Raw genomic sequence first — 27,886 nt, 5'->3', positions numbered from 1 at the left:
CCCAGCAGAGCTCCTGGCCATCCCACCTGCCATGTCCCTGGGTCTGCCCGGGTTCCTGCGGGATCCAGCTGCATCCCTGGGAGAGAGATGCTGTCTCTGCCCTTCACTGTCTGTCCCAAGGTTACGACCTGGTTACAAGCCCGTGGAGATGAGGCGCTGGCCCAGCAGAGCTGCCTTTGCCCGGGGCCTCTTGCAGGGACAGAGCGGTGCCGTCGCTCTCCGCCAGCATCTGCATCTGGGGCACAGATCGATTTTTATCGATGCCCAGCCCCGGGTCTGCGTTACACAGAGTCCCTAAGCCCGACCTGCCACTGCCGTCAGCAGGCGTTGATGCCCACCTCTGCCTTACCCCAAGCAGTCCCCCAGAGCAAAGCTCTCCCAGACCCTGCCCTGCCAAGGGAGGGACGATGTCCTGGAGCAACGTCTTGGCGTTCCTGGCTCTGCTTTGGGGGGAGTTTTCCACGCAGGACCCCCTTCTCCCATAGGGGTCCAGCGAGCCCTGCCTCCACCCTGGCAAACTCACGTGCCCATCCAGGTGGCCAAGGAGAAGCTCCGAGCCGAGATCTTTGACCAGGTGAACACGTCCAACATGCTGCTGTACCAGATCAGGCAGCACAGCCGAGTCCGGGACGAGCTGCAGAGGCGACTGCAGCAGCTGCAGGATGCCGAGATGGGTGACAAGCAGCACCAGGAGCAGGTGCAGGTACCCAGGACCACTTCCCGGGGTGGCAGCACCCACGGGGGGCTTTAATCCAACCACCATCCCCACATTCCCTGGGTGGGCACAGGGCTCAGCATGCTGGATCACCCCATGTCCCCTGCTCCCATCTCTGCCCCAGAGGATTCGCCAGCTGGATAACAACATGGAGAAGATGCTCGCGAAAGTCCACGCTGGACAGAAGGTGACCGCCTGGTACCTGGCGGTGCGGGATGTCCTGAGGAAGGTGAGCTCCTCCTCACTGTGCCATCGGCCCACCCGCTCCCCCTGCAAAGGCAATGAGGTCCCCCAGGGGCTGCACTGGTGGGACGCCCTCCCGGCTCGGCCAGGTCCTCCTGCTCCCCTCCATCCCCTGTCACAGCGCACAGGGGACCCCCGGGGCTCGGTGGGGTGACGTGTGGTGTCTCCCTGTGTCCCAGGAGCTGGCCCACCTGCATCTGCACCTGGATCTCCTGTGCGGGAATGCCGAGCTGTACCACGGGGAGCTGGTAGACATGGAAGTCATGGCCTCAGATACCCTCAAAGCCGCTGATGTAACCAAGGTGAGATGGTCCGGGGCACCTTGGGGTCTTCTCCCACTCTCCAGAGCCCCCAGACAGCACCATGCACCCAGGCTAGTGAGTCTTCCTGCAATAAAGAGCAAAAGAGACTGAGCTGGGCTTGCCCACAGCACCCAGATGCCTCCATAGCTCCTCCCGCATCTTGCTCTTGGGCCAGGCTGCCCTGGGGCTGGGCACAGCCTGCCCAAAGCACCAGCCATGGTGAAGGCAGCCTGCTCCATCCTCCAGCCCTCCTTGCTCAGTTTCTTTCCCAGCCTGTTTCCATGGAGGGGGCGTCATTTTTGACGCTGGCCATCCCAGAAGCTCAGCTGGCTCACAAAGGTCCATTCCAGATTTGGCAGCCACTTCTCCCTTCTTTGATATGCTCCAGGAGGACATGGCCAAGATGGAAACCCGGTTCCTTGCGGAGAGAGAGCTCAGGCACCGCTCCCTGGCCGCCCAGAAGGTGCACACCGACAGGCTCTGGCTCAAGGAAGCAAGCGAAAGGCACCTGAGAGCGGTGAGCTGGGGGGACCCGGCACAGGCAGGGCTGCGGGCAGAGGGCAAGCACCAGTGCAGAGCCCACCATGGGTCGGAGGGGCTGCAGAGCCAGCTCCCCCAGGGTGCCAGCAGCTCGGGGGGTGACGATGAATGTCCTCGCAGCAAGCCAGGTACGATCTCGCTGTGGACTTCCCGACCCTGCAGCCGCAGGACCCGCTGGTGGGTGAGTGCCTGGTGGGGTGCAGGGGGGTGGGACGCGGGCACAGCCGCAGGCATCCTTCCCTGCCACTTCCCTCCCACCCCAGACAGCAAACTGGAGGCCACCAAGTCCCAGATGGAGCATGTGGCCCAGGTGACTGAGAAGATGGAGAAGGCCAAGGCTGCAGTGCAGTGCTCCCGCCTCTGGGTAACGTAAAAACCCATTTCTGGTAAAACCCGGGGCTGCTTGAGCCCCTGGGAGCTGAGACCTCTCTGCTCACCTTGTTTCATTGCGGGGTTATCTGCTCTCCTCTGCCCCTGGATTCCCCCAAAGCCCCTCTTGTGTGGGCAGGGATGGAGCTGCTTTTCTCCATGACACGAGTTTGCAGCAGTCCATGGTGCAGAAACCTCCCCAAGGCCACGGCCCAGATCCTGTACCCTGCAGGAGCGCCACGGACTGAGTCCTCGTGCTCTCCCCCGGCCAGGACATCCCCAGCAGGCTTCTGGCACAGCAGAAGTCCTCAGTGGACCTGGAGCAGTACATCAAGGAGTGCGAGGAGAAGAAGCAGGCGCTGAAAGAGACGCTGAAGGAGCTGGAGCTGAAACGGGCTGAGCTGAAGTTTCACCAGCCCCCCAACACAACCAGGTGCTGCTGGCCTCGGGACAGTTGTGCCAACTGGGCCACCAGCCTTGGGGGGGACACATGTGCATCGTGGGTGTCCCAACAGGGCACCCCTTCCTCCGTCACACTGCAGCCGCCCATCCCTCCTGCACCGGGCGGTTGTCTGAGCAGGGTGTTCCCCCAGCTCTGGTCCTGGTAGAGCACCCAAAGCTTCCGCAGTGGCAGCAGGAGGACCCTTGCTCCTTGCCTGGCATGGGAAGTGACACCAGCAGCATGGAGTTGGGCTGCAGGCAGCACCTCTGCTCTGCAGTTGAGGGGGGGAGGCAACCTGAGCAGCTTTTGCAACAGATTTGGGGTGTCTCTGCACCCCTATGCAGTTGTATGGATGTGAATGTGGTTGGCTCCAGCATGCTGGAGGAGGAGCTGAGGATGAAGCTGCAGTGGGAAAAGGCTCGGCTGGAGCAGATGCAAGCCCATACACTGAGGAATGAGGAGCTCCTGCTCCAGTTTGAAAACGGCATCGACAACCTTGTCTTCCGCCTGCATGGCATCACCGTGCCCGGCCAGGTACCTGTGTGGCGCTGGGGTGAGCACGGCCCCGGACGGTGCTTGGTGGTGCAACAGAACAGCGCGGTGACACTTGGTGCAGCCACCGTCACCCCAAGTGGCTCATTTTCCCCACCAAGGTTGTTCTCTCTCTGAGTCCAGGACAATTCTGTCAAGGCCATGGGGGTGGAGGAGAAGCTCCAGCACTGCGGGCAGAAGCTGCGGTACCTGATGCAGCGGGTGGCCAACCTGTCCCCCGACAGTCACAGCCTTGACGAGGACAACGAGGTGCACAGGGGCTCCATCCCTGCTGTGGTCTTCGGGGACCCACACGGGGCTCTCCCAGATGGCCCATCCCAAGCGGTCCTCCCAGCTGGGAGGATGGAGGTGGCCCCAGGGAAGAGCCATGGAGCAGCTCAGCCCAAGCGGCACTGAGCACTGTGCGGTGTCCCCGCCAGGGGGACATTGAGGTGGGGCACCCCTTGGGTTGTAACACCCACCTCTCCTTCAGCAATAAACCCAGGGTCTCTTCCACAGACTTTTGTGAAGGTCAGAAATTTTCTGGAGAAAACAATTGCAAATGATCCACGGAACCTGAAGGTTTCCTTCGAGGACACAGGCAGCAGTGTCCAAGGTAGGAGAGCACGGTGGGGACACATCCCACAGCGATTGTCCCAGCCCCTGCCCACTGGGATTTCTGGGCGTCCTTGCCTGTCTCCCACTGTCCCAGCAGACCCCAACCCATGAGTTGCCTCCAGACCTTGGGGCTGACCTTGGCTGTCTCCAAGGCTTTGAGCATGGGTGGTGGTTTTAGGTGGGCATGTGAGAGAACGAAGTCAGCCGGTGGGGTGGTGAGCATCAGACCACAGCAGGAACAAGGAGAGATGCTGTGGGGCAAGGAGGGAGACCCTCATCTTCAAAATCACCTGATTGGGAAGAATAACCAGTGCCTGGCTCTGCCTGTGGCCTCCTCCTGTTGGATGCTCTTGGAGGAGACAATGAGCTTTTGGCAGCTTACCACCTTTTTTTAGCAAAGCAGGAGCTGTACTCACCACCCCATAGCTCCAGACCCTCATGGGAAGCCCGAGCAGTGTTGGAGATGGGCTACGGCAGTGGCATCACCAGGTCCTGCAGGTCACCCTGGGATGCTGGAGTGGAAAAGCCAGTCGGCAGCGCCTGTGCCCAAGGGCTCGGCATGAGGGCTCTCCGGGGTGCCACCAAAACATGCCGGCTCTCCCTGGGGACATGGGCACAGTGGAGGTGGCCCCACAGACCCTCCCCAGCCCGCTCCTCTCCACTCTCTCCTCCAGACCCCTTTGATTTTGCTGACAAAGACCATGGCCATGTCCCCACCCGGGAAGACATCAAGAAGCAGGGGCTGCAACTGATTGAAAGCAAGAAGAAAAGTGGCAAGAAGAAGTAGCAGTTGCTCCACGAGAGCTTTGGATGCCCCAGACTGCCTGTTGTACCCAATTTCCAGCAGCTTTAGTAGAGCAGATCTTTTGCATTCCACTAAAGCCTGTGGTAAAGCTGGAACGGGGGGTCCTAAGTCACTTCTGTCACCCGGAAGGCATGGGGGTCAAACCCTGAGGGGTGCTGAGCTGGGTTTGGAGGCAGCCCCATCCCCCTGCCCCTCACCCAGCTGCTCTCCCCGCAGAGGTGGGGATCAGCTGGGATGGGGACAGCTTTCCCAGCCAGAGCAAAGCTGGGGGCAGGCTGACTTTCTCCCCCTTGGTCCTGTGGGGCCAACACCTTCCTGGGACCTCTGTCCCCCCAGACAGCTCGGGGACCCCAATGGGCTGGCATCTGTCTGAGGCAGCTATGGGGAAATATGGGGCAGGGGCTGAGACCTGGATGGGTATTGGACCTCAGGGGGGGTGTCTCTGTGTCCATGTGTGGGAGCGGAAGGGCAGACCCTGCCTTGGAAAGGGAGAGCCAAATCTGAGGTGAAGCCCCTAGCCTGGGGCTGTCCGACCCGTCCATGGACGCTTCGTGCCTCTTCCCTCCCCTGGTCCCTGCACACACGTTGTGCAACTCGTACTCATAACCCCAAACTCAGAGCAAATGTCAGGCATTACCTTTGGGCTGCGGGGAGGTCCTGGAGGTAAGGTCCAACTCAGCGTGACCTAGGACAGCAGAGGGTGCTACACCAAGCCTTTGGCTCCAGGATGGGATTCCCCGGCCCTGCTGATGTGTCACAGACACCCAACCGTCCAGGCCACGGTGTCTTCTCTACAAAGGCGCTCGTAGAACAGTGCTGCAAATAGATGGTGCTGTTTCCCCAAGCACACCCAACGCTGAGGGCTTCTGCCAGGGACCTGTAGTCCTAGCTGGAGACCCAGGAGGGTGGCACCTCATCCACTTCTGCAGGGGGACATCAGCATCAGACCAAGCTTTCACTGTCATTTCTGCTCTGTCCCTGTACTTCAAGCTGACATCACTTGTGACAGCATCGCTGAGGGAAGGAATGGCTGTTTCTGCCAAGCCTCTCAGCAGACTGGCAGGTCACACCAAATGTTCTTGGTGGGTTTTGTGTGACTACAGGTATGGGGATTATATTGCCAAAATGCAGGACAACTTGTGTTTTTCAAAGGAAGCTCCAGAAATAGCGTAACGTGCCAGTGAACACATCTAATGGAGCTTCCCAGAATCGATAGCCATATAGGCGGGCTCTTCTGCAATTAAAGACTACACTATAATTACACCCATCCCTCTCCTGTCCCATTCTCACGTGCCCACCACAGCCAGGGTGTGGGCTGGGGTCTGGGAGTCCTCTGCTGCGAGGAGCCAACTGGTTGTGGCAGCAGAAATCTGAAAATACTCTACTAACCGGGGGGCTAAGCATGGGTGGATGGTGCTGGGCCACTCCGAAACTGTCCACACTCAACACACCCAGGGTTTGAAGAAACATAGCCAGGCCCCGTTGGGTAGGCTGTGCTCAAACAGGTGTCATTAAGAAGCAAAATACCTGCAGACACAACGGCACCCTTCCTGCTGACTTGACATCTCTGTTTTGGTGCAGAGGGCCACCAGGCTGATGTTGAGATTGGCGCACCCCAGGCTCTTGGTGCCTGCCCCAGCACCCTGGGGCAACACAGCTGGCAGCATTCACCAGAAATCATGGAAAATCTGCCCATCCACGGGCTTTTGTACAAACCATCCATCCCTCCTCTCTCTCAAGGCTGCTGCCAAAACAGTTTTAACTACAACGAGGCTGTAGGAGCCAGCATGCGCTCTGGTGTTTGCCTTCACAAGGTCTGGTGCAGCAGAACTATGGAGCACCACATTTTGTCTCAATTGGCTTAGAAGCAGCAGCTCCAGGACGTCTATTAGATGACAGTCACCACGCCACTGAATAAATATGAATGGTTTGAATCCAGTTGATAAAACAGAGAGAGACCCTAGCTTTACACACCTCGCTATGTGAGGGGTGGTTTCCTCTTGTGATGTCCTCAGGACCTTCTGAACAGCGTCCCTTCCTCTCTTGGTGATGCAGAAATGAGCGTACAGCCCAAAGGTGCTGCAAGGGGAAGCAAAGGTTTTCATCTCTCCTCTTACCAAGAACACCAGCTTGAGCAGAGATGAGCCCACAAACATCTGCCAAAGTCTCAGGTAGCCGAGAAACCCAACTCACAGCAGTGACGTTACCAAATCCAAGATCCAACAGCTGTCGGTCAACAATCACGAATGTCCTGGTTCCAGGTATTCTGATAGCCTGAAGGCCTAGGAGAAGAGAAGGAGCAAATAATAAGCCTTTTGTGGCTGGTAGAAATGAAGGATGACTTTTTAGAGCATGCTGGTGGTGCTTTGTCCCTTGTGCCCTGCCCTGCTGTACAGAGGAGCAAGAAGAGACGATGGAAAGCTTTGGGGAAGACCTCCATATGCTGAGGTGTTTCCTCTCCTTCCCCTTCAGCCTCCAAAAGGTATTTGGTGAAGAGCAGAGCCAACATCCCTCAGCTGGACCATCATTTGGGAGAAACCCTGAAAAATGTTTCAAGCCCTTGGTCTGGTCTTTCCACTCCAGCTGTGGGGAACAGAGAAGCCACAAAACGTGCTGAAGACCTCTCTGCTAGAGCTGGATGGACAATCTGGTCTGTGGCCCCTTTGCCAGCTGCAAGGTAGTTCTGGGATGTTTTAGCCGCCTTTAAAGGAGGGGAAGAGCACTGGCATGCAACAGCATAGGGGTTTCAGGTCTACTGAAATCATCAAGTCATGAGCGGAGGATACAAAGGCTACCTGCTTCATCATGAGCATTTGCTGAATGCGGTCAGACACAGCATCCCAAATCCTCACCACATCTGCAAGGCGAGGGGAAGGCATGTCATCCCACCAGCCAGCAGCTCACAGCCACGCATCGTGCTCCCGACCGGGCAGACGGTGCTGGGTGCAATCAGACTGACTGCTGCTGCCTCGCCCGGAGCCGGGAGAGGCGGCGGTGGAAATGGATGTGACAAGTGGCGAAGAGGTATAAGAGAGGATGGGAAGAAACCAGGGTCAGTGCCTTGGTTTCTGGATTAAATAAAACAACCCAACCATGGGTGCCCCAGGAAGGCAGCAGCTGGGTCAGGAGCAGCACCCAGGCACCCTCCTGCCACAGTGACCTCTGAGCCATGCGGGACTGCCCTGCCTGGGGCAACCTGCCGGCAACGGGCCGGGGAGCTGCGTGGGGCATGGTAGGGCACTGCCCCAGCCCACAGAGACTGCGGGGCAGGAGAGCCACGCACGGGGGGGTCCCCAAGCTGGGGTCACCCCATGCACACACCCCCAAACGCTGGAAAAAGAGGTGGGGCTGCAGGGGGCTCTCCAATATGGGAAAATATAAGGAATAATGTAAGGAATAAATGAATAAATACGGGGAAGGGAAGGAAGGGCTGATGCCAGTTGGGGTCTCATTAGGTGGCAGGCGTGGGGTGGCACAGCCCAGGGAAGGAGGGGAGAGATTTCCTTTTCTGCCCTGAGAAACCCTGATTTCTTTCCACCGCAATTACTGCCAAAGACTCGACGGGAGCTCCAGCGCGGGTGCCTGCAGCCAGTGCTGGCGAGAAACCTAAAATAGGACATCGGAGAATTCACATCGGAGCATTTGCTGCACGGAAATATCTCTGCCTTGGGAAGGCTGGGTTTGAGTGGGTTTGGTTTTTTTTTTATTTTTAAAGATGTGATCAAAATCGCATGGAATGAAGTGCAATGAAGGGTAGGAACAGGCTCAGACTGTCACCAGAGCCTCAGCACTGGAGTTTATTCTCCGGGGAGAAGAGGAACCAGGCTAAATCAGCCAGTTTGGGGCCAAAACCAGAGGCTCTGTTGGCTGTTCTAGGAGAGGAGATGCAGGCAGGGCCACCAACACGGGGGTCTGTCTTGGGAACTGCAAGGGTAGGATGTGGGGCTGGGAGCTCCCCACGAGGCAGCTTTTCTCCATTGCAGAGGTGTCCCAGCCCTTGGACCATTTTGGTGGCCTCCTCTGGAGCCGCTGTAGCGGGGGCCTGTCTGTGTTGTGCTGGGGAGCCCAGAGCTGGAGGCGGTGCTGCAGGGGGGTGTCAGGAGAGCGGAGCAGCGGGGGAGCATCCCCTGCCTCGAGCTGCTGGCCACGCTGCTGCAGCCCAGGAGACGCTTGGCTTTCTGTGCTGCAAGCCCACCTATGTCCCATTTGTCACAAACCAGTATCCCCCAGTCCTTCTTCACAGGGCTGCTCTCCATCCATCCATCCATCCATCCATCCATCCCTCCCCCAGTCTGTACTGTTACTGGGGATTGCCCTGACCCAGGTGCAGGACCTTGCACTTGACCTGGTTGAACTTCATGAGGTTCTCATGGACCCGCTCCTCCAGCCTGCCCAGGCCCCTCTGAGTGCCACCCCTTCCCTCCAGTGTATCAACAGCACCACTCAGCCTGGTGGAAAACCAAAACTGGTGTGTCTTGGGTGATGCAGAGACCAGAGGAACGCAGAGTCTGGCCTTCGCTCTCTGCCAAGGACAACTGGGGAACCCCTTTGAAATGCTTCAGCTGCTTTAGCAGAGAAAAATAATACAACCATAGGCTCAACAGGCTTTTGCCATCCACACGGGGATACGTGACAGCGCGGGGATGGTGCAGCTCTCTCTCAGGAGCTCCCTGGCTCTGACACCAGTGTCTGTTTGGGAGAAATATTGATGGGAAGGATTCTGTGCTCTGTGATTCGGGTCGTCTAAAGAACACAAGCAAAGAGGAGAGCGACTGCCGAAACCTCCGTGCTGACCTGACCGGCTCAATCTTACCTTGGGAAGGAGCAGCTGGCGCTCGTCCCAGCCCAGCCATGCCGCAGGTCACCAGAAGCAGCCGAGGGAGCAGCCGAAAGCAGAGCCCCTGTCCAGGCTCCTTTTCCTGTGAGACCATGCAGCAGGGTCCCATCCATGGGGGACACGGGGGGCAAAGCCTGCCCGAGCCCTTGCTGCCCTCACAGGCAGCTCTGCTGCACAGGGAGCGGAGGAAGGAGCAGAGGGGTCTGGATGGCCCCGGAGGGGCTTGAGGCAGACCAGAACAGGGGAAAACCTAGGAGGCAGCAAGCAGAGGGGTCTGGAGAGGATCCAGACATATATGGGGAGGGGGAAGGGGATCGGAGGGTGCAGGGGTGTGAGTGAGCATGGAGGGGACTGGAGCTGAGCTGGAGGTGCTCAAACATGGGGAGAACCAGGTGGGAGCAAAGCCCTGCAGAGGGGAACAGAGCTGGCTGGGGTAGGGGGGCAAAGAGGAATGGGGGGACCCCGGCAGGGATATTAAGGGCAGGGGGGTGAGTGCCAGCGGAGGGGAGCAGAGGAGCTGATGATATTTAGAATCAAAGGGACCGGAGGGAGGACTTGCAGGGGAAGAGGGATGAGGAGAACCAACAGTGCACAGAGCAGGGGCACAGGGGACTGGGGGTGCCTCCGGGGTGGGGGGGAAGGCTGGTTTTCCAGTCATTCCCCCCCCATCCACAGGCTTCCTACCTGTGGGGTGAACAGCAGGGAGCGCAAGGTGCTCTGCCCAGCAAACAAGCTGGGGGCTGTGGGTGGCCCCAGCACCCGCCATCCCGGGGCAGTGAGCAGGGCCATGGCAGAGCAGGTCCCACTGCACATCCAACAACCATCAGATGGAAGTAAAACAACACCTAGGGGGAAGCCAGGAAACCCCACGAGCAAGTGAGTGGGCACAGAGGACAGGGCTGGGCCAAGCATACCCACAGCACGGGGGCTGCTGAGCTTAAATGGGGTGTGGAGGGTGTGGGTGGGGGCCAGGTGAGGATGCTCAGGGTGATGAAGGCATCGGGGCAGGGATGCCCATGGGAGGGGGGCTCTGAAGGGGGCACTGGAAGGCAGGTAGAGACACAGCTCATCCATCCCAGTGCTGCTCTGCCCACCCCTCCTACCCCTTCACCCCGCCAGCTCCTGGTGAAGCCAAACTGGGGTAACTGGGCATCGGTACTTGCAGGGGAGGCCCAGCCATGCCGGCTGCCCGCGGTGTCTCCCAGCAGGGCTCACCCCACCACGGGGGGCGCGAGGCTGCCCAGGGGCAGCACGCGGAGGGCAATTCCATCCCCTGGCTCAGGCTCCCCGCTCTGCCCCCCCAGTTCCCATCACGGCGCCGACACCAGCAGCGCTGGTGACCATGGGACCCCAAGGCAGTGCATGAGAGGGGGGCGAGCCAGCAGCAGGCAGGGGGACCTCATCCTTCTGTCCCCCCTCATCGCCAGAGCTGGGTCCCACGGGGCTCTCCCACCCCACCCCAAGCTGGGTGCAGCACAAACCCCCCAACATCCATTTTTTGAGCCTTTACCAGGGAAACAGAAGTCAGGAGCAAGAGGCCAGGGGGTCAGTCACCATCAGCCCCTGTCCTCACCCACCCAGGGACGCGGGGTGCCCACCGCCCGCGCGGAAGCGACTCAGGGTTGCAGACAAGCCGGGTCAGCCGTATTTATTGAGAACATTTGTGGAGGGATAAAAATATTTCCACTAGCTCTATTAGAATTTATAAACCTATACTCTGCTTATCCTTTAATAAATGCCTCTATGACCATCATGCAAAGGTAAGTACTTCTGTAAGAAAATAGCAAGATTAAAAAAAGGAAAGCGCTAATACACCCTGCGGGGCCCTGCCCGTGGGGTCCCTGCCCGCGGGGGCCAAGGGACCCTCTGGCTGGCACGGGGACACGGGTGGCATGCTCCGGACGCTGCCCCAGCACCCTGCAGCACCCACCCTGAGCCTCAGCCGGACACAGCCCCCATCAGCTGAGCTGCCTGGGTGCCAACCCCTCACCCAGGGGTGAATCCACCCGGGGGACCCTGGTTTGGGTGGCCCTGCCGGGGAGGGGACGCATCCCTGTGCCAGCGAGCTCCCAGTGATCCCACTGCTCCCAGTTCTGCCTCCGCCCTGCAGCCTTGCCATCCCCTTTCGTCTTTCACCGTGCCCAGGTGGGAGTAGGGAGCTGGGGGGGTCGGGTCCATCTCCCCAGGGATGCCCTGCAGCCGCTGGCCGGGAGGTGCAGGCCAGGGCTTGCCCTGGGGACACGCAGCAGTGCTTTTCTGGAAAGCAATGCAGATGGGGACATCCTGGGGGCACACAGGGACACAACACAGTGCTCTGCAGAGCAGCAACGTGGATGGGGACATCCTGGGGGGACACAGGGACGTGACATAGCACTCTGCAGGAAAGCAACACAGATGGGGACAGCCTGGGGGGGGGACACGCTGCAGTGCTCTGCCGGGCAGCAACACCCACGGGAACATGGGGATACGCAGCAGTGCTTTGATGGGAAGCAACATGGATGGGGACATCCTTGCGGGGGACACAGGGACACACAGTGATGCTCTGCCAGGAAGCAGCAGGGACAGGGACGTCCTGGGGACACAGAGGGACACCACAGACAAGCAAGTGGCACCAGGGGCCGAAACGCCAGCGAGGGATGATGCTGTTGCCGCGGGTCAGGGAGCACCGCGGGTGCAGGACAGTCGTTATTGCTTTACAGGGCCAACATCGGGGGCAGGCCCAGGCTGGGGACCCGGCCCCCGACTTGGGGTTCAAGGGACTTTGGGGACTGAGATTCCCCCGTTCTCCCTGTGCCATGGCTGTCCCCTCCACCCGGGGACATGGAGTGCTCCCAAGGGGTGACGCTCAGCCGAGGACACATGGCCAGACACCACCAAGCTTCAGTCCCTCCTCACGCCAGTGCTGGCATGGCAGCACCAAGTGTCTGAGTGCCGGCTGCCACCCTGGCCAGGATGGTGGCTGCCCCTCCATCCCCTTAGTCACCTGTGGTCCCCAGGAGCTACTGGCCCTCTGTGCCAGCCAAGGCCGGGGGGAGCAGCCCTGTCCCCCACAGCAGGGCAGCCGGGGGTTTGGGGGGGCTGGGACCGCCCCCCCCCCCTTTCCTCTTCCCTTAAGCCAGGGCCAAGCTGAGCATAAAGGCTGTAAGTAGGCAGCCTGAGGTGACATGGGGACAAGGGACACGACGTGGGGAGCGGGCTGGCCGGCGGCCCTCCCCAGAGCTGTGGGGGAAAGAGGGAAAGCCAAAGCTCGGGGGACAAAGCTGTCCCCAGCCTGGGGGGTGGCCGGGGCAGCAATGGGGCTGGGACAGAAGCCCCCCAGGCTGGGTGCCCTGTCCCCTCGCTGTCCCCATGGGATGGGCGCCGGCCGGTCGGCTAAGGCGATACCGCAGCAACTTAAGGTGGCGGGTGCGGCGTTGGTACTGAGTCTCACAGCAGGGCTGGGGCAGGATGGAGCATGATGTAAACATTTATGATCTGTGGGGGGTAAGGAGGAGGAGGAGGGGGCTAGTGCGAGTCCTTCATCTGCTTCTGGATCTTCTGGAGCATCTCCTGCATCCGTCGCAGCTGGAAGGGACCAGAGCAAGGATCATGGTGGGGCGCTGGCACCCCCCAGCGACACCAGCTCCCTTGCAAACATATTTGGGTCAAGCATCCCAGACAGATTGGGATCACCAAGAGCTGTGGGCTGGAGCGGGGGAAGACAACCCTCTGATGGCCCTCCAACACCTCCTCACGCAGCTGCTGGGATGCTGCAGGAAGGGTGGCCCCTCGCGGCTGTGCCATGGCTGGGGCTGGGGACACACACTCACCTCCTCGTCCTTCTCCCGGATGAGCTTCTCCGTCTCCGCATCCGGCACCGGGGGGATGACGGGGATGGGGAAATCTGTCCCGCTTTCCCGTGTCAGCTTGCTGCAGACAGAGAGAGGAGGTGAGGATGCTGCCACAGCCCCGCCGGCCCCCCACGGGGGACGTTCCCCCATGGGTGCTGCAGCCTCAGAGACCCCAAACCTTGCAGGTACCCAGCACCCACCTGCACAGACCCTGAGCCCCCCTGGCCAGCACCACACTCGGCCTTTTTCCAGGCAGGGGAGGATAGGAGCAGCTCCAGGTATCCCCCCAAACCTCAGCACCCCCCAACCTGCCATGCACCAGTTTGGGGGGGACCCAGGGAGGCACCACCACAGCAAGGGGTGCCAGGGACCCCCCAGGGCACAGAGCCCTGCCTGGCTTTCTCCACACTCTCGCATTTTGGGAAGCATCCCACTGGGTGCTTCAAGCTGGGGTTGGGCTCTCCTTGCCCAGTATTTTCTCTGCTGCCTTAAAACATCTTGAACTTGGCATCTCCCTTCTCTCCCACAGCCACAGCCCCGTTGCAGGACGGGTTCCCCGGGCACCCTGCTGCCCGGCCAGCCCCAGGGATGCTCTGCACCCCTTTTCCTGAGCATCAGCTCCCGTTCAAGCCCATCCCTGCTGAAGGGAGCTGCGTCCCCCTGAGGCCACCCCACCGCGCAGGACCGCGGCACAGCCGGACAGCGGCACAGCCGAATCAATGGCTTCTCCCATGCCGACGGCAATGGGGAGGGACCAGCTCTCCCAGCCGAGTCCCTGTGGATGCCACGTGCCACCCCAGTGGGTGACAACACGGCTGGGACACCGCCACCGCGGCTGGCAGGGGTCACGCATGCCGCCACGTGCCACCACCACGTGCCACCGCCGGTGCAGCCCCTCCGCATGCAAAGGGGTGACGGACGCGGCGGATGTTGCACGGGCGGGCTGGGCCACCCCTGCCCTGCAGGGTCCCGTTGTGCCGGGGGGGCTGTGCCAGCGTGCCATGGCAAGGGATGGGTTTTGGCTGCGTTTTGAGCCACTTTGGAAGTCACTGCCCGTTGTCATGGCTCCTCACCACGGGGGGACCCAGGAGGGAGCGCATCGAGCTCCTTCCATCCCTGGCAGCAAGACAAGGCTTGAGCTGGGCATTGGCAATGGGGCAAGCAGCTTCCCCAGCCCAGGAAAGCCTGTCTACCACTGCCTCCTGCACCCCAAAATCGCATTCCCCTGGGAGGGCAGTACGATGGGGGTGCCCGCCCTGCAGCCCTTCCCTTGGGCAGCCTTTGGCTGGGACAAGCTGGGTGCCACCAAATGGTGACATGTCCCCCCAACCCCACCTTGCCTGAGCGAGCCAGGGTGATGCCGCCAGCACACGGCATCCTCCCAGCACCCCAAGGGCAACTTGTGTGGGCAATAGGTGGGTGGCCATGGGGCCGGCTCTCCCCGAGAGCAGCTGCCCAGCCCTTGTGCGGGCACAGAAGGACCGAGACAGGGTTGGATACCAGCAAGTACTTTATAGAGGGGTCAGGGGGACAGGCAGGGGGAGGAGGATGGCGGGGGCCAAGCACGGCCCCGGCCAGATCCTGGCTCAGTCGGTGGAGCAGTCAGCACAGCACAGCCTCAGCGCGGAGGGATGCCGCCTGCTCCGGCGGCACGTATGGAGAGACCAGCTTAGAGGCGCCTATAGCTGCCGCCAGCCCCCACTGCCAGCACCGCTGCTTTGGCCCCCCAGAGCCTCCGCTCGCTCCCGCACTGTTCCAGCCCCTGGGCTGAGAGTCCCACCAGGGACCCTGCTGTGGGGGGCTCCCCCCAGCATCTTGGGGTGGCTAAAGGGAATGTGAGTGCCATGATTCTGGCTGGTAGCAGCAGCAGAGACCCAGCACTGGCTGCTTGCTTGGCTCCCCCTCCGGCCCCAGAGTCTGCAGGGATGCAGGGTCCTCCTCACTGCCGGAGCATCCCCCCAGCCAACCTTTGGGGGACACAGGGTCCCCCTCGCTGCTGGAGCATCCCCCCCCAGCCAGCCCCAGCCCAACGGCACGGGAAGGGCCCCCCACCACGCCGCCGAGGCTTCCTTGCCCAGCCCACCACATTGCCCAGCATGGACCTGCACACAACCCCAACCACCTGAGATCATTACTCGCAATGGGCTGGGGTCACCCCAAAGAGAGGAGATGCCCCCCCCCCCCAGCCTGGAACCCCACTCCTGGCCCCATACTTGCGGTTCCTCTCCTTCACCACCATGCGGGTCATGCTCTGGATGCACTGCGTGCGGTAGTTCTCGTAGTGGGTTTCCCGCGTCACGTCCTTGAGGTCCTGCATGTGGGTCCTCACCAGCATTGTCCGCAGCTTCACGAAGTCACTGTGGGACGGGTTCTCCACTGCAGGGGAGCCCGAGGTCAGAGGGCCACATCCAGCCCCCCCACATCCCCCCAGATCCCTGGGGCTGAGCAGCATGGAGGTGGTGCATGCGATGTCCCCGTCCCCAAAAGGCCAGTGGGATGCTGGGGACACATCCCAGCGTTACCTTCCACGATGCCCCAGGGGTAGAGGCGCCCACGGACACGCCGGCCTTTGGCCTCCACAACTGTGTTGCTGCCGATGACGGCAAAGGGGATGCTTTCCTGGCAAGAGGATGGTGGGGGTTAGCAGGGCTCAGTCCTGTCCACCGTGGCCCACGTCCCTCCATATGCATCTCCTTGGCCGCATCCAGCACCCATTTGCCAAGATATCCCAGAGCCCCAGCTACAGAAAGCCCCAGGTGGGACAGCAGGCAGTCATGGCATGGGTTTCTCCACCCCAGCCCCATCGCACCAAGCTGTAGGTGGCACCTGTGGGGTCTTGGTGATGCATCCAGGTAGTGCAATATGTACCAACCCCACCACGCTGGGGCTGCCGGAGAGCTCTTGTGGCCCCAACAAGTCCTAAGGGTACCCCAGGATGATGTCCTCCCAGCCATGGGGCTCTGCCCCTCCAAACATGGAGCTGGAGGAGCCAGACCTACCTTCAGTGCCTGGTCCTGCAGCTTGAACTCTTCATCCTCATCCGAGTCACACTCGGGGAACTGGTAGATGCGGATGCCGTAGTGGTCGATCTCCTCCCGGATCTGGAGCAGACAAACCTGCTGAGGGCAGGGCTCTGGCCCTCAGAAAGGGGGTGGGAAGTGCCACACAGCACTGGTGTCCCCCAAGGACCCACAAAAGCCTGTCCCCCCCAGACTAAGCGTCATGGATGCCCTGCCAGACTATTCCAGCCCCCAGCTGACCACCAGGGAGATGTGTCCTTGGTGGCTAGGTGGGCAACGTGGTCCTCTACAGCACTGCGAGCATGGAGGATGCTCCACAGCAAAGTCCAGGCAGGGAATGGAGGCAGCCCCCAGCCAGTGAGGACCCCAGCCCCCAGGGCACCCCCATCCCCAGGGATCTGCTGGGATGGCTCCAGGCTGGGCTGACCTCCCCTTACCTTGTTCTTCATGCGGTGCACCTCGGCAGGGGTCAGGGTGTCAGCCTTGGCCAGCACAGGCACGATGTTCACCCGCTGGTGCAGGGCTCTCATGAACTCCACGTCCAGGGGCCGGAGCCTGTGGAGGAAACCCAGTGAGCACCATCCCACCAAGCCCCTTCCCCAGCAAGCCCCCAGCCTGGCAGTGCAGGCAGGGGCTGCCCGTACCCATGGCCAAAGGGCGAGATGAAGTAGATGCAGCAGTGGACGCGGTTGTCCTGGATGTTTTTCCGGTTGAGGCCACTTTCGTCACGGAAATACTGCTCAAACTGCTGGTCGATGTAGTCAGCCACTGGCTTCCAGCTGTGGGGACAGGGAGGTGACCATCAGAGTTCCCTTCAGGACCCCCGGGCTTTCCCTGGATCCCCAGCTCAACACCTCCCATGGCTCAGCATCCCACCCTTGGAGCTGCTGGCACCCACAGCGGCGCTGCCTGGCCCTGGGGAGACCCCGCTGCCACCCCTCCATGGGACGCACCACTCCGTGTTGTTGACAGCATCACCAAAGCCCGGCGTGTCCACAATGGTCAGGCGCAGCTTGACACCCTTCTCCTCAATGTCCACCACGTGCTTGGTGATCTCCACCGTCTGCGTGATGCGCTCTGCAGTGGCAGGAGACATGAAGATGGAGGGGGATACCCCAGGCGAGGGAGGATGGGGGTGACATGGGGAGATGCTGAAGTCCCCGTGTGTCACCCTGCACCCCGGAGGGCTGAGGTGGCTTTGCAGGATCAGTCCCCACGAGCGCCAGGGTCCAGCACCAAGATGGGATGCTCCATGCCACAGCCTCCCACATCCCGACATGGATGTGCACGCCTCCCTCGGTGGCTGTGCCACCGCCACCCCGTGACAGCCTGGCTCCAGCAGCACGGGGGGCTGCTGGGGCCAGGCATCACTGCGGGAGCATTTGCGGCTCCCTGTACCCCATGGCTCCGGGACTGCGCGTGCCCCTTATACCCCCAGGATCCCTCCATGTCCCTGCATCCCCAAGGATGCTCCCGTTGCATCGTGTGCACACGGCCACACGCGTTTTGGCTTTTGCTCTGAGCAACGGAAACAAATCAAACAACCGCCTCAAAACAAATCAAACAACTGCCTCCAACCCCTGGGGATTTGGGCAAGTTTGGGCGATTTTAGTTTAAAAATTGGCTGCAGCTGAACAGCACTTTGTCCTGGACCCCGACTGCCCGCAGCCTGCCGGATTTGCTGTGGCTCCAGCCGATCCCCAACAAGCTGGGGCTTGTTTTCCCAGCAGGGACAAAGCCCCAGTGAGGGCTCCCCGCGCCGGGCAGAAGGGGTCCCTGTTGCCTTGGAGCAACTCCCAGCGCCGGTGGGCAGCTGGCAACATGCTTCACGTGGCTTTGGAGACCCGGAGGAGCCTGGGTGGGCAGGGAGAAGGGCTGCAGTGCCCTGGGAGTGGCACAGGGCTCTGCCACCCCCCTGGGACACCCAGGACACCCCATCGCTGGGAATGTCCCCCCTCACCTTCAGCGTTCAGCAGCTTGCGGTCTCTGTACATGTCCGTCAGGAAGAGGCTGTTGACCAGGGTGGACTTGCCCAGCCCGGATTCCCCTAGGAAAAGGGCACAAGGGTGAGGGGGGGAAGCTGGTACGCCCTACCATGGATTTTGGGATCCACAGAGGGGTCAGCATCCCCCTGCCAGGCTCAGCCCACCCTGTACCTGCCACCATGAGGGTGAAGTCGAAGCCCTTCTTCACCGACTTCCGATGGACCTGGTTGGGCAGCGTGGCAAAGCCGACATACTCCTTGTCATCCTGCGGGCAGAGGGGATGTGGGACAGGGGATGCCACCAACCCACCCACCCCTCAGCCTGGGAGGCCGCCCCCTTTCCCCCCTCCCAGAGTAGTCCCCCAGGGTTGGAGCACCGCAGGAACCGTGGCTGCCCGAACCCCTTGGGTTTGGAGGGTGGGAGCATCCTCCGCTGTGACTCCTGCAGCCCCTTGCCCTGTGTCCCCCCAGTCCCCGCAGACGCATCCTGCACCTCGGAGGAGTCGTAGGGGTCCAGCTGCCCCCAGGGGCTCCGGGGGCGATTAGGGCTGGGGGGCGGTGGGGCGGTGATGTGCTGCTGGAAATCCAAGGGTCGAGACCGGGAGAAGATCCTGGCATCCCTCTCGTCGGCAGGTTCATCAGGGGGGACCCTGCCCACGCCACAGAGGGGGTGGCCAGGCTCCCGTCGGCTCTCCGGGGGCTCCACCTTCCTGGGGCTGTCGGCCGGTGGGCAATCCCGCAGGAGCTGGGTCAGCTCAGCCTCCTCCGAGTCCTCCTTCAGGAAACGCTTTATCTGGGAACCAAGGGAGGAGGTGACACCAATGGTGGCAGTGCCAGCCCAAGGTGGCATCACCCAACTCAGCATCATGAGCCCCCAGGCCACAGCAGGCAGACACATGCACCCCAAGGATGGCAGGGATGGGAGGAGAGGGGGGACATAGCCACCCCAGGGGACCAGCCACCACCCTGGGGACAGCCATGGGGATGGCAGCAGGGACAGCCATAGTCCCATGCATCCTGGGCGCTTACAGCTTGCGGCATGGGGACGGCAGTCAGCTCCTGGCACTCCGGGGGACAGGGACTGGGACCTTCCCCCTGGGCACCCCGCCGCTCCTCAGGGTCTTCTGGGGTAGCCAGGACCCCCACATACCCTATGGCCTGCTGGGAGGACAGGGAGGGAGCGCCGGGGAGGAGAGAGAAACACCAAGAAGAGATGAAGAGCAGTGGTGGAGGAGCTGGGAGTGGGGCTGGACCCAGGGGGGGAGGCAGATGGTAGGGAGGGGTCTGCCTGCCCACTCGCAGGGTCTCAGCGTGGGTGATGGCACACGGGGCTGCCATCCCTGCAGTCCCAGGGGACCTGACCCACGGCCATCACCAATGCCACGGGCAAAGGGGCTACAAACCCCGTGGCCACGCTCAGGCCGTGTCCTCGCACGCACCGGGAGCCCGACACCCCCTCGCCCTGGCTCTGCCCATGCTGGAGCTGGTGCAGGCAGCAGCCCCAGGCAGAGGTCGGGGGGGCTGGGCGCTGTGGCCCCCGAGCTGGTGGCCCCGTGGGGTGGCGGGGCTGGGATGAGGGACGGGGACGCTGGGACTGGGAAGGCTCCACATCCTGTTTACAAGCGCTGGCGGGAGGAGACGCGTTCCCAAGGGCATGTCCGGCAGCGGCTCCGGCAGGACCAAGCCCTCCTGCCAGCAGGCACCAGGGTCCCTGATGCCCCGCTGCGGGAACTGCCGGGAGACCCCAGCCCCATGGGCAGGGAGACCCGCCCCAAATGGGGGGCACACAGGGTCTGGGGGAACCCCCTACCCTGCAGGCTCCCACCTGGGGGTCAGTGTGCCCCCAGATCAGGGCCTCAAGGCGAGAGCCCTCCATGGGGACACGTGTCCTCCCCCATCCCATGTCCCCGCTCCATCGGCAGGGACAGCAGCCGTGCCGGCGGCAAGGCAAGATGCACCGAATTAGCGGACTGGAAACAAGGTCACGGCGCTACCGGGGCTGCGTGCTCACACTCCTGCCCCCCGCTCCCCACTAGCCCTGTGGCCACTGGCACGGGGGGACATGGCGCCAGGCTGGGGGGGCAGTGGGTGCCCCCACGGTCAGGGCTGCGGGGTCCCTGCACTCCCCGATCCCCCAATGTGTCGACAGACCACAGCATCCTCTTCCACACCGACCTTGACCTGGGGCTCAGCATCAGCCCCCGCTGCAGCAGAGCCTGGCCAGGGGCCACACAAGGATGGGAGATGCTGCTGCCACCGCCAAGCGCTCCCAGCCCCGCTGCCGCTCCATCCCATGGGGCTCCAGCCCTTCAGGGCTCCCCCTCATCCCCCACCCCAGAGAAGCCGATGGCCTCGGTGATGCTGCGGCATAGAGGGGGTTTGCACAGCATCCCTGGGGGTCCGCACAGCATCCTCGGGGGTCCTGCAGCAAGTGCATCCCCCAGCAAGGCTGTCCCGGGGATGGAGCATCGGCTGTGGCACCTCCCGGCAGCAGCGGGGTACTCTGGGTCCCCTATCCCTGTCTGCCCCCTCTCTCACCCCCCAGGGAGTGACACGGCCCTCATACCTCTTGCCCAGGCTGCAGCTCGGGGCAGGTGGCCATGGCAGAGCCAGCGTTGCCCGTGGCCGGGAGAGGATGCCGAGCGGTACCCCGGCTGCACCGAGGGATGGGGAGCAGCATTAGCATAACTCCACCCTGGGCAGGCACCGTGGCCCAGGCGCCCACGGCACCCAGCAGCCAGGCACAGCCCCTGTTAGTGCTGGGGGGCAGGACCAGTGTCGGGGGCACAGGAGGGGAGAGGGAGCCCCAGGGCAGAGCCAAACCCAGCTGCTGCCCAGCTGTCGAGATGTCAAAGACCAGCAAAGCACCAAGGAGGCGGCAAGGCAGGTTCTGGGGGGCTGCACAACCAGCACCATCATCACCACCAGCAGCACCAGCCCCCCTGGGCTGAGCACACAGCTTGGCTACAGCCCAGGAGGACGTTCAGCCCTCACAGACACCTCCATCCCGGGACAGAAACCTCCTCCATCCCGGGACAGAAACCTCCTCCATCCCGGGACGGAAAAACCCTCCTCCATCCCGGGACGGAAAAACCCTCCTCCATCCCGGTGCACACCAGGTCCTCTCCCACTCCCCATCCTGGAGCACCCCGCAGCCGCCCCAGCAGGGCCCCCCAGCCTCTTCAAGGGGAGAAACCTGGTTTCCCACAAAAGCCTGTTTGAAATCTCAACATTTTTGCACCTGACCATTAAATCTTCCCCACACAGCTCCAAGTCGCAGCTCCGGCTGGGCCTGATGGGTCCAGCTAGGAAGGACCCAACCCTGGGCTGGGAGAAGCCCCACCACAGGGCTTCCTGGCAGGAGCTCCAGTGGTCCTGCTTCAGCTTCCCTGGCTCATCCTTGGGGAGGCAAAGGGTTAAGGGTGCCTCAGGAGGCACTGCGGGTGGCAGCGAGGGCACCCGAGCTGTCACCGCCGGGGGTCACCGGGACGGTGATTCACTTTGATGCATATCGAGATGCATCAGAGCAGCTCAGGCACGGAGCCGGGGTCGAGGGCTGCGTTCGCCAGGAAAATGCTAAAAAGCCCCGAAGCATCGGCTGGGGCCAGACAGGTGCAATGAACCGCGAGCCCGCCGGACGCGGAGAGGGACCTGGATGTGACCGTCCCCAGCATCCCTGGGTCCCAGCCACGCTCCTAACCCCAGCGCCGAATCTTCCCCCCCCAGCTTCGAGGTCACTCAACCGTCCCCACCCGTCCCTGCTCAGCCCAGTCCCAGGGGAGCAGTGCCGCCATGCCTGGCTGACATCGCATCTCCCCGATGACTTTGCAGCCCCTTTCCCCCTGCCATCGCAGGCTGCAGCACCCCACCACCACCCCACCAGCCTGGCCGGGCTCTGCACCCTGTCAGCGGTTCCCTGCACCCCCCAAACCTCGCTGCCCGGTGTAGCACAGCTCTCCTACAACACCCACTGCTTTCCAACCATCCCACCCCGCGCTCCCCGCAGGAGCAGGGATTTACCGCAGCAAGAGCCTGGGGCTGCACCGGTGCCCCCATAAGCGGATTACACGCCCGGCTGCGCACGAGCCGGCACTCGGTGACGGGGCTGTCACCGGCCCAGCAGCTCCAGTGAGGTGGCACTCGCGCTGCCTCGTCCCTGCCTGTCACGCTGCATCACACCTTCCCCCACGGTGACAGCCGGAGGGCCGTGCCAGAGGGGAGAACGGGGACAGCGGGCAAAACCTGAGCTGGGAAAGCCACTGGCTGCCCATTAGCATCCTTCTGCCTGGCACCACATTCCCATGGGATGTGTTTTCCCAGCCTGTTTCTGCAGGGGGAAAAAGGAAACGTCCCGGCAAGGTGCTGTCACCACAGCCAGGCTGGCTGAGGTGTCCCCAGCCCACCTAAAGGTGACATCCAGATGTGCCACCCACGGCACAGCACGCACCACTCCGCTGTGGCACGATGGCTGAGCATCCCAGGCACAAACAACCCGTCTCAAAGGCACGAGCCCCGTGTGGGACAAGGACACAGTGGCCCCCAGCAAAGCCCAGCTCTGCCAGGACCAGCCCGGGGAGCCTGGCTCTTCCCCGGGGCAGCGGGCACCTGGGCTGCGCCTGCTCCAACCTGCCTCCAGATGCATGGGATGCTCCTGCCGGCACGCTGCGATCCGAGTTTCTTACCCCCAGCTCTCCCCTCCCACTCCACTGGCAGTATCCCAGTTGGGAAACTGAGTTTACCAACAGCTTTAACAGGAGCAGGGTGCCGGGCACCCTATGGACCCAGGGGCAGGCAGCGGCACGGGTGCCCAGTCCAGGCAGGGTGCCAGCACCAGGCGGGCGAGCAGACGGGACAAGAGCCTTTCTGACACATCCCTCAGTGCAGCAGCTCCAGCCCCTTTCCTGCACGGAATCCTCCAGCTCGAAGGACCCGCGAGTGCCCACGTGGGGACCCCAGTTTGGGACCACGCACGGTAGCTCCCCGTGAGCCGGGAAGCGACAGCGGGGCCTGTCCGGGCTGGAAACAAGGCGACATCTCAGCACGTGGGGATGGCAGAGAAGATCCAGCCCACTAAGAGCCAGGAGCTGAGGTCGAGAGGAGCCGTTGCTCATCCCGCTTCTCCGGCTGAACTGTCGGCCACTTTGGGGACAGAGGGATGTGGCACCGGTGTCAGGGGGCATCGGCTCCACCTCCGCGGGTCCGTCTGGGCGCGTCCACACCCGCCTCCAGCGCCAGCTCTCCCCACGTGCATGGACAAGGGAGCCCAGCTCCTCCCTGGTACCCAGCTGCCGCTGTTGTCCTCCCCCCCAGATGTTTCCAAGCCTGGATCTGTCCATCCCCAAAGCCACATTTTGGAGCTTTTTGGGAAGGCGCTCGCCGGAGCCGGTTGCGACATGCTCCGCCAGCCGCCCTCCTATCTGGTTACACTGCGTCCAGCTCCGGAGGAATGTGCCGGTCCTGTTCCCACGGCGGCTGCCGGGGCAGGACGGCCGCGATGGTCCCCACCAAGGGCGCCTGTCCAAGTGGCCGCAACCCCACTGCCACGCCAGCCATGGCCATGACCCTCCATCTCCATTCCCACCCTGGGCACGGCGAGTGCCTCGAGGTCCCCGTGGCCCTGACGAGTGGCTCCTGGGGACCTGCCACCACTAAAGAGGGGTGAGGCAGGACGAGCGATGCCGGACAGGCTCCCACCGAGCTGGGAAGGCCGTTGGCGGCTCCGGACCTTGCCGGTAACTGCAGAGACGGCTCCGAAGCGCAGCCGGGCTCCAGGCGTGCGTGACAGTCCCCGCAGGAGGGCCCGGCCAGCCTGGCAGCGCCACCGGGACCGCAGCCCGGGGGACCTGCCAAAAGCACGCCTGGGTGACCGATGCTCAGCTCGAAGCCACCCGAAAGCAGCCTCCCCCCCCCACTGCCCACGCAGGGACACGCCGGGGACAGGCAGGTGCGCCTTTCCGGGAGGCGCCCGCCCCGATGCCACGGTGAGGGGCGGCGAGCAGGCGGTCCCCTTGTACCCCCCCCTCCACCTCCCCCAGGGCTGGTCCCGGGACGCTGCCCGGCTGCTGCCCACCGGGACCGGGCAGGTGCCCTCCCCCCCTTCCCCGCCCCGCTGCGGCACCGGTGGCCCCGGCCCGCTCCGCCCCCGCCGCACCGTCACCTTCACGGAGGGCAGCGGGATGCGGGAGCGGGCCCGGCCCCCCGGTGCGGTGCAGCCCGGTCCGCCCCCCCCCGCCGCTGCCGGCCTTACCATGGCTGCGGCGCCGGGCGCCGTCCGGGAGCGGCGGCTGCCGAGCGGCACGGCCGGGCCCCGCCGCCGGGATTAGCAGAAATAGCAGCCGGCGGGGGCGGGGGCGGCCCGGGGCGGGGCGGGCGGGCGGGGAGGGGCGGCCCCGCGGCACCGGCACCGGCACCGGCACCGGGCACTGCAGGCCGGGCACGGGGCGCCAGCACCGGCATCAGCACCCGGCACCGGGCACCCGGCACTGGCATCCCGCACCAGGCACCGGGCACCGCGGACCGGGCATGGGGCTCCAGCATCGGCACCCAGCACCAGCACCGGGCACCGGCATCAGCACCCGGCACCGGCATCAGCACCCAGCACTGGCATCCTGCACCGGGTACTGCGGACCGGGTGCGGGGCTCCAGCATGGGCACCCAGCACTGGCACCGGGCACTGGCACCATGCACTGGGACCAGGCACTGTACACTGGGCACTGGCACTAGCACCCGGCACTGGCATCATGCACCAGGCACCGGGCACTGCAGACCAGGCACGGGGCTCCAGCATCAGCACTGGGACACCAGCACCGGGGCACGGGGTATGGGGCACCAGCACCAGGGCCTTGGTCCAGGGCACGGGGTGCTGGGAACAGGACACCTGCACTGGGCACTGGGCACCAGCACTGTACACTGGGCACCGGCACCAGCATCATGCACCAGGCACTGCACACTGGGCACGGGACAGGGATGCAAGGCAGCAGCACCAGGCACGGGGCTCCAGCATCGGCAATGGGACACTGGCACTGGGCACAGGGCACCAGCACCAGGCCCTTGGTCCAGGGCACTGGGTACCGGGAACAGGGCACCTGCACTGGGTCCAGAGCATTGGCACGTGGTGCAGGGCACCAGTACCAGGTGCAGGGCACCAGCACCGGGTACTGGTCCGGGTGAGAGGGAACGGCCCCAGCACCAGGGATTGACCTCCTGGCAGCAGGTACCGGTACTGGGCATTGCTCAGCAGGTACCAAGTATTGGGCAGGAGGCACTGGGCACTAGTCACTGCACACCAGTCACTGGATATTGGGAGCACTGGGCACCGGGCACTGGGTACCAGTTAGCAGGTATTGGGTACTGGGAACAACGCACCAGGTACTGAGCACCAAGCAAACATGCTGGCACACGTCAGGCACCACATGCCGGGGACTGCACTGGGCATGGGGCACTGGATCCCACTCTTTCCCAGCGCCCCTTCTGCAAAATCCCAGCCTGCCTCCCCCTCCCGGAGCCTTGCCCGGGGCTGATGCCGGGCGATCCTGCCCGTGGCCCTGCCTTGGCTCGGCTGCGCCTGGCTGGCGGGCTGGAAATCTGACAGGGGGAACCAGCAACCCCGCGGGCTGTGTCCCTCTCCCGATCCCATGCCAGGGGTTGCAGCCCCTTCCCGGGATGCCCCCAGCCCCGTGCTTCCAAAGGCAGCGAGTGCCAGTGGCACGTGGCTGTATCCCCACGGCCCCGCCGAGGGCAGGGGAGGACGCTGGCACAGCCGGCCGGGGCGGCGTGGGGCGCTTGTGTTCCCGGCCATGAAAGGGGCCGGGGGAGCCTTGGCCGGCGGTGGCCGTTCCCTGCGGTGAGCCGCTGGCAGAGGCTCAGCCATCCCCAGATTTCAGCCTCCCGGTCCAGCCGCCCATGGGGTCTGTCCTTGTCCCCTCCAAATGCACCCCATGCCAGGGTGGTGACAAGGCCACACACATCCCCAGAGCATCCTTCTCGTGGGCAGCTCCTCCCTGCCTCAGTTTCCCTATCCATAAGACGAAGCCAGTGGTAATTCCCAGCAGGAAAAGCTGGATCCAGCCCCGCATAGAGACTCCCACCGAGGCTGGGGACCACCTCAGCCTTGTCTCCAACCTTGTCACTGCCCAGGGCCTCGTCCCCCACCGTGTTACGGGGCCAGGCTGTGGCCAGATGGCTCGCATTCCCTTTATTCCCATAAATAACCGACGCAGGCTCAACGCGGCGTTGGGGAGCCCCAGCAGCCACCCGGACCCTGTCCATCTGGGGCGGCCGGGCAGCAAGCCTGCTCACCTGGCAGCCCTTCCTCGCCTGCTGCTGGCCAGGGGGCTGCAGGCAGCACCGCAGGCAGGGGAGCGGGCAGGGCTGGGCAGGTGAGGGTGGCTGTTTGCATCTCTAATCCCCCGCAGCAAGCGCTTTCCTCTGAGATTACTGGGGATTACAGGCTCGGGCGCTCCAGGAGCTCAGCCCTGTCTCTCCCTGCCCTTCAAGGAGCAGCGCTGAGCCCCACGGGGCATGGGAAGGCGGGCTGGGCACTGCTGTGATGAGCTGGGTGTTCTCAGCCACGCCGGCAGGCACAGCCTGGAGTGGCCGCTGGCTTGCCAGGGCCTTGGTCCAGGAGCCCGGCGCCCATCAAGGCCAGCGAGCTGCAGCTTGGGCTTTAAATAGAGCATTAAAAGCTGAAGGGATCAGCTGTGGAGTGGGAATTCAAGGGGCTGCATTTTTCTCGGCCGGGGGATGACGCAAGGGGAGCGACGGTGACGCCAAGGGAGGCTGGTGCTGCTCGAGAAGTCCCCGAGGTCCCCGAGGCACCCCGGTCTCCCTCGTCCTGGCTGGCAGCAGCGTTATCAGGTCCCAGCACGGCACAGCAGGGCCGAGAAGCCACCGCGAGCCGCTACTGGGGACCAGAGCTCTATAATTACCATGGGAGGCTGAGTTATTTTGGGAAGTGGCTACGTCGCTGCCAAAGCTTTTATTCCTCCAAACCAAAACAAGATGGAAAGAGCCCAGCCCAGGATGCTGCATCCGGCGGGCGTGGGGAGGTTAACCCCTTGCCTCCTCGCTGCCTGCACCCGGGGCGCTGCCCGCTTACCCCTGCCTGCACCCAGCGTCGTCCCAGTGCCCAAGGCGGGTCCCAGTGGCTTTGGTTGCTCCGGGGGGGCTTCAAAGGGGGGGGTTCAGTGAGAGAAGATTTGGGGTCATAGAGGCCACGGGGGGTCTGCTGGGCATGGGATGGGGTGGGGGGGTCGGCCCTGTCCTCGGCTGCTGGCAGGTTCAGAGGCCGCATATTTGGATGCTTTTCTGCATCCACTGTGAGAACCGCTATTTTTAGCTCTTTCTGTTGCACGGGTCCGGTTTTGGGGCCTTCCCAGCGCAGAGGCTGGGCTGAGGAATGCCAGCCAGAGCGGAACACCTCGCAGCTACTCCCAATAAAATGTCCCAGGGGACAAAGTCCTGAAGGGTCCGTCCCAAAAGCCACCCCGAAGGACGGGCAGAGGTGGCAGCCGGGCAGGAAGGCTGGGCTTTCCAGTCTCTGAAGCAGTCAAACAGCCTCCAAGTTGGGGAGAAACTCATTTTTCCCGGCACGGAGAGGTTGAACCACATCGTGCACCCCACAAGATCTGCTCCAGCCATCGTGAGCATGG

At 63.0% G+C, this 27,886-nt stretch overlaps 2 protein-coding genes across 3 annotated transcripts; one reads left to right on the top strand and one right to left on the bottom strand.

Moving 5' to 3' along the window:
• Positions 1-518: 518 nt before the first annotated feature.
• On the top strand, positions 519-4,588 carry CCDC183 (coiled-coil domain containing 183). The gene is made up of 11 exons (XM_087751987.1): positions 519-703; positions 840-944; positions 1,138-1,260; positions 1,649-1,777; positions 1,921-1,981; positions 2,064-2,164; positions 2,442-2,602; positions 2,986-3,145; positions 3,287-3,412; positions 3,662-3,758; positions 4,435-4,588. The coding sequence occupies exons 1-11, from the start codon at positions 590-592 to the stop codon at positions 4,545-4,547; spliced, it is 1,290 nt and encodes a 429-aa protein (XP_087608113.1). The 5' UTR covers positions 519-589; the 3' UTR covers positions 4,548-4,588.
• A 6,447-nt stretch (positions 4,589-11,035) lies between these two features.
• SEPTIN4 (septin 4) lies at positions 11,036-24,588 on the bottom strand. 2 transcript variants are annotated; one of them, XM_087751471.1, is made up of 13 exons: positions 24,484-24,514; positions 19,266-19,397; positions 18,730-19,029; positions 18,409-18,502; positions 18,213-18,299; positions 17,206-17,329; positions 16,897-17,031; positions 16,690-16,807; positions 16,232-16,333; positions 15,755-15,851; positions 15,446-15,608; positions 13,212-13,311; positions 11,036-12,966 (listed from the first exon to the last, which is right to left on the bottom strand). In XM_087751471.1, exons 1-13 carry the CDS (start codon positions 24,484-24,486, stop codon positions 12,907-12,909), a joined length of 1,515 nt encoding a protein of 504 aa, XP_087607597.1. In that variant the 5' UTR covers positions 24,487-24,514; the 3' UTR covers positions 11,036-12,906. The 2 variants fall into 2 exon arrangements, with proteins under 2 accessions (XP_087607597.1, XP_087607598.1); XM_087751472.1 differs by lacking the exon at positions 19,266-19,397 and having other exon boundaries at positions 24,484-24,588.
• Positions 24,589-27,886: the final 3,298 nt, after the last annotated feature.

Source organism: Nipponia nippon, unplaced genomic scaffold (assembly GCF_047370975.1).
Source record: "Nipponia nippon isolate SJK-2023a ecotype South Korea unplaced genomic scaffold, ASM4737097v1 scaffold_15, whole genome shotgun sequence".
Taxonomy (NCBI): Eukaryota; Metazoa; Chordata; class Aves; order Pelecaniformes; family Threskiornithidae; genus Nipponia; species Nipponia nippon.
The sequence above is the reverse complement of the archived record's forward strand: the minus strand, read 5'-3'. Positions and strand labels throughout refer to the sequence as shown.